At 37.0% G+C, this 6153-nt stretch overlaps 1 protein-coding gene across 1 annotated transcript in view; it reads left to right on the forward strand.

Moving 5' to 3' along the window:
- LRBA (LPS responsive beige-like anchor protein) overlaps positions 1-6153 on the forward strand; it is a 366680-nt gene that overhangs the window by 129000 nt on the left and 231527 nt on the right. Inside the window, 1 exon segment of the mRNA XM_031066497.1 lies at positions 1062-1170. Within this exon segment, the coding sequence (XP_030922357.1) occupies positions 1062-1170 (109 nt within the window).

The following is a 6153-nucleotide window of genomic DNA, read 5'->3' on the forward strand; positions in this document are numbered from 1 at the left end:
GCAAAGCATCACTCTTTCAAATATACAGTAAGAGACAGGTGGATCCTTATTTCAGATAAATAAGTTATTTGGGTTAAAATTAACATTGGATGCATTAGAAGACATCCTGAATAATAAATCCTGTGGTTGTAAAGAAAGCCTTTCAATACACTCTGAACTTGTTGAAATGTACTTTAGTTTATATATGCAAGGAAAGCAAGTGATTTTACATTCTGCTACTCTTTTTTCTACAACTGGAAACCTTACCAAAAAAAGATTTAATAACAGATATTTTAAAATTTAATCCGTAGAGCGTGTAATGGATTTATCTGGTATTTCTTTGAGTGATCCTGTGGAAATATACACCTTCTAAAACAGTGTGACTCGTGTATAGCCAGTTTCAACTTTATGAATCCCAATGTAACTAATTAAAAAGGAAATGTTTTTAGTAACAATATGTGAATGGAGAGAATAATTGGGTTGTAATTCAATCTGTCAGCTCTGCTGCCATTCATAAACTCAGGGTTTATGAAGGCCTCAGAAATCTCAGTTTGAATTACAGCTTTATTCTGTACATAACCTATAACAATGTATATCTTAGCATTTCATTTGTGCGACTGAGAATGTTTTATAATCCTGAAAATATTACTTAAATGTATACTTACCTTAAAATTTCAGTCTCTCATTTGGAGGGAAAACTGTATTGCATTGCATTTTTTTTAATTTAGACTTTACATCAATTATGTCAGAGCTTTAACTGTGGGTGTTTATATGCAAAAACTGCTTACTTTGTGTGGTGGTAGATGTGAAAGATTTTTTTTTTATATGTCTCTATTTCAGATAAGACAAATGACTGTCTGGAGTGTTTACATTTTATTTAATATTTACTTTGGTTTACTATAGAAATACTATTTTACTAATGGCCAGAAAATTACCCCCAACCTTATTTATACTGTTTTCTTAGGTCAATAAAGTCAGTCATAAGAGCCCAGCATATTTGCATATATATACACTGTATTTCCAGATTTTTATTTTTGGACTTCATTCTCTTAAGGTATTTCCTAAATCTTCTCTGTCCTCAGGTTGCTGAGTCAAACCATGAAGGAGCATCTGGTACGAGTGGCTAATGAAGCAGAGTTTATCCTGAGCAGACAGAGGGCAGAGGACATTAACCGCCATGCTGAATTTGAGGTAAGAAAGGAAATCTTGTTTCAAAAAGCAAAACACAAAAGGATAACCATCCCACTGTGTATAAGGATTCCAGGCTGTGATATGGGCTTTGCAGGCCTCAGGAGGTTCCACTCTGAATGGTGCTTTGCAGTTGTAAGGTGATTTGATAAGTTTGCTGCTAACTTTGATGGAAAAACAGGCTGAGCAGAGCAGCTCAGAACTTGCTGAAATCTGCACACCATAGATTGTAGGGGAAAGAATTTCATCATACCAATGCTGCTCTTTTCCATTTAGCAAGTATCACTGTGTTAAAGCTGCTTAGCATCACAGTCAAGATACAGGTCTGAAAAAAGCCACTTTGCTGAAGATAAGTGGTAACAGGCTGTGAAGTGAAAAATGAGAAATTACTTTCTTTTATCATTTTGTATCATCTGCTATTTAACTAATCCCTCTCTAAACCCATTCTCCCTATGTTTTACATGCCTCAGTGTGGTTTAGTTATGTTTTCATATTTTCATCCCACTTAAGGGAATCTAAATCGAAATGTAATAAACTTGTATGACTTCAAACAAAAATACAAGCCTGTTTTCTGAGTCACTTTGGTCATACCTCCAATTTAGGGTCTTGGTTACATTATATATCAGCTTTCCTTGTGCTTTAATTATTGGATAAATGAAAATGAAGCTAAATCTCTCTCAATTCACTAATATTCTACTTGAAGAGTACTTTGTCTTTCTTCTGACATGTGATATTACTTGTGGTTTTGTTTTAAAATGAAGCATTAAGAGATTGAAGGCACATTTGTGTTTAACATATTTCTAAACTGTTTTCCTCTTAAATCTTTACTTGAAAAAATACTCCCCAAAGATGAAAGCATATTTGTCTTAGACAGTGCTTATGTTCTAAAGGTCATCTGCGTTGGCCCCGGGATTCAAGCTGTGCGTTGTCTAATAACATATCTGCACTTCATCTAGAGCTAGTTACCCCCTCCTGCAAACAGAGATGTTGGAAGGTATCTACAGTACCGTTCTGCAATGGTGAAATAGCAGGCATGTTTCATTTATTACATCAAGGGTTTGGCGACAGTCCTGTGGAGATGAAAAGTGCATCCTTTTGCTCCATTGCCTGATAATCATTGGACTGGGACATGCTTGACATCTTTTGCTCTGGATTTATGCAGAAGCTCCATGCATGTCATGGTGTTATTGATTAGATGAGCAGCCCACTTTTTCCCTTCAGATGCAAACTATTTGCAAAGAGTGGGGTGTGTATATAGGAAACGTGAGAGAAATGAAGGGTTCTCTCGTATAAATACAGGCTCTCTGTGAATACAGTTGTTCAGTGACAGCTGCGCTCTTAGCCCTAGTTCAGCCTCAAGATACCTTTTATGGTGTCTGGAAGAAATTTAAACAGAGCATCAACTTACATTTTTAATATAGCTCTGAGTTCTGCTGTGACAAGTCTCTAGGATGAAAGTTGGCTGCTTTTTTAAGCTGATGCTGGTTTGAATCTGTCCTGTCTCAGCAGTGGTGGCTCAAGAGGGTTAACTTATCAGGTGGAACTTAAATGGAAAATGGTGTACTCAAATATCAGCGGTCTGTTTATCCAGTTTAGATTTGTTCCTGTGCTGGAAAGACTTTGAGCCAGCATGACTTCCACAGGTTTAGGAACTAAGGATATACAACTATTGGATTCTACCAAATGTGTAAAGAACCTGATGTCTGTGACAGACTTCAGTCAATGTTGTGCTCCTTTGTGGAAAGAGGAACCATTAGTCATATCCATCTGAGTCTGCAGGTAACAATCAGAAATCATGTTAACAATCAGAAATTCTGGTGTTCCATGTTCTATCCATGTCTTAAGATGTGATAGCTGAAGAAAGTGAGCAGAGGAGTGATTCTATAAGATTTAGCCCAGGAAGATTATGTATGTGAAAATGTGGGTTTGATCACATTTAAAAGTGTTTTGTGCTTCTGGAAATTACTAGTTGCAGGGTTTTTTTAAGAAATGGTTGGGATGGGCATGTTTGGTTCAGATCAGAAGAGAGTTTTTCCCTCTGAGTGCTATGGAGAAAGGAGATGAGACTGGTTGAGGAGAGATAAAGGCCCTCAGATGAGAAATAAGGAAAGAACTCTTAACCATTTTTTTTAAATTCAGACTTGCAAGTCTGGTGTTTCATATTGCATATGAAATAATCCATGTTAACATTGGGTCAGCAAAAATCCAACCCCCAGTTTTCTTTTTAAAGATCTTAAAGATGTTTACTGCTACCTGATTGTAATTCTCCATTTCTAAAAGTCATGATGAAGATGAGCCTTGCAATATCTGAGTCAGCTTTTGAAGACATTTGCTCTATGTTGCAAGGACTGTTTAAAAGTAAAAGGCAAGTTTTTTTTTATTTTAAAACTGAAGTCTGGTATTTGGAGCACATAGGGGCAGGAGAAAGCAATGGGAAATTTAGGCAAGCTTCATAATGAAGCTCTCTAGTTATGTGTAATTGTATATATTCAGTTAAAAATGGGGTAAGGATGGTCATTTTAAGGGGAAGGAAAAGCCTAGGAAAATAGGTAATACAGGAAAGGCACTGCTGTGCTGGAAAGTGCATCTTAGAAATGTGATGCAAGAAATTATTTGACTGGTGATAGTTTAAAAGTTGCGTGGGGTGCCACTCCTGTTTGGTTCTCAATTCATTGCCCGTACAGGAGAGGTGTCTTCCTTCCAGAAGTGCTTTGAGAAATGTCCACCTATCAATTTTTTCCCATCCAGGAGGAGACAGAAGCAACAGTAAATATAGCACGTGTGAACTTTGCTGTCTAAGCTCTGGTTGAGCTTTGCTCTGTCTCTGTGCCCTGCATTGGTAAGAACATGGAGAGGAACCCTTTCCCTCTGTTGGGATGATCAAAAGCATGGGAAGAGTCTCCGAAGCAAGGATATTTTTGGGTTTTGTTTTCTTTTTTTCAGGCTTGTTGTTCCAGTTTTGCTGTAACTTTGGATATGCAGTAAATCGCAAGTGCCTCAGTGAGATTTAAACTGAAGGGAATAGAAAAGAAATATTTTCTATTCTACTTGTGTCTTCTCATGGCAATTTTCTCTCTTTCTGAAACTTAAGTGTCTTTTCACTGCTACCTGTATAAGGAGTAGTTCCATATAACCTTAACTTTTCTCCGTTGTCCTTTGGATATTTATGTACATCTCTTAGGTATTTTCAAAATCTCACCCTTGGTGTTTGACAGAGTTGAAAATCCTGAATAGGAACCCTTTATGGTAGTTTCATGCTGCCACCTAAATTATTTTCTAGAAATGACCTTGAAAAATGTGGTGATTCTCACTGTGTCTTAGATTATCTGTACTGACTGCTGTGGAGTCAGGCCTATGGGAATAATTTGATTTGGTGTGAGGGGGAGGGAATTTTGTACTCTAATTGACTTTATTTTATAATTTATGACAGAACTGCCCATTGCCTTGGCTATGCCTCCTGTCTTATGTAAATCTCTTAATGTACTTCTGGGTGAATATACATATTTATAGAATTCTAAATAAGTAAACCTGCAAGGTTTTTAGGCATGGGCTGTTCAGTGTTTCATCTTTCTAGTGAAGCTTTGGTTTGCTCTTAGATGGATTTAGGCAAAATTCTGTGATATCAAGTCTCAGTGCTTGAGTAAAGTATTTTTGATGACTGCTCCAGGAGCGTGGTTTCTTTTTTTGCTGTTTGTGTCTTGTCTTGGTTTTGGTGTTTTGAGCTTTTTTGCATAGAAGAGTCGCATGAAAAGTTAGGAAAATGGGGGAAAATGCGCAATACAAAACTATTCATTATGTTGTACATTATGGTGTGTGTCGAAGAGCAGTGGAGAGTGCCACACAATAATTTTCAGAAAACTTTCTATAATGGCTGGACAAGGATTCTTCATTCTGAGGAGAACAAACCCCTTGGTATTTTTTCATTTAAATGTTACTGCTCCTCTAATTGGCAAAATAACCTGCCTCCTCGAAGTGTCATTTTTGAGAGATTGTGTGGTGTCATCCCCTTGAATTTTGGTCTTATTTTTTTCAAACTCTTGTCATCCATAGAAATAGAAAGTGCTGGCATTCTTGTTATTGGCTGTTTCTGTTGATTAACTGAGAATTTCACATGACTTTCCTTTTGCATTTGTTATAAATCATGCTAGGCAGCTAACTTCTCTGCATGATTTCTCTTCAATAATTAAATCTAGCATTTCCAGCTGCTGTAAAATTTGTTGCCCTTTTGTGTTCAGTTATGTTTTTTCATGCGGAAGATTTGGACTTCCTCACAGTTTTAATTCTTATTCAGTGTCAATTTACAGGCTGTGGTAATAAACAGAATGTTTTACTTCATGGCTCCTGCTGGGAAACGAATCTTAAAACTGGTATTGCCTTGACAGAGGTGGGATGCAAGGCTAGGCAAGCGTTCCAATAGTGACTTGAATGGAGCTTTTTGCTTTTTGTTCCTTGGCAGAAGGCAAAATCCAGTGCTTCCCTTGATACATAATCTTCTGTATTCCAGATCTTTTCCCCTTTGGTGCACTAAGCATTAAATGTTGAAATATGTTATCTGTATCAGAGGAAGTGACTAAAAATGACTGCGTGTCAATTCTGGCAGAATACCTGTAAGTCAAAGGGAATGTTTGGGTGCCCTTGAAAGAATTATGGAAAGGTGTTTGGGGTTTTTGTAGTTTCTATAGATGATTGTTGCTTCTGTATCTAATAAGAAGTTACTGCGGGAAAGGTTTTAATCCTTGACTGGATCCATATTCTCCATAGTTTACCAGTGGTTTTAACAAAAGCTGCTTTGTTATAGAACCTGTGCATGAAAAAATCCTTCTGTGGCTCTTAGAACATCCTTTTCTATTAAGTGTTTTTCAGCACACTTAATAGTAATGGCCTTATTTATTAAAACAAAAGATTTTGTAGTGATTTCAGTGGGAACTCTCTCTTTTAGAGTGGATCAGCAGTGATGATTCTCCACAGAACACGTGGAGATAAAGG

The sequence above is a fragment of the Geospiza fortis genome, unplaced genomic scaffold (assembly GCF_000277835.1).
Source record: "Geospiza fortis unplaced genomic scaffold, GeoFor_1.0 scaffold11, whole genome shotgun sequence".
In the NCBI taxonomy this organism is placed as follows: domain Eukaryota; kingdom Metazoa; phylum Chordata; class Aves; order Passeriformes; family Thraupidae; genus Geospiza; species Geospiza fortis.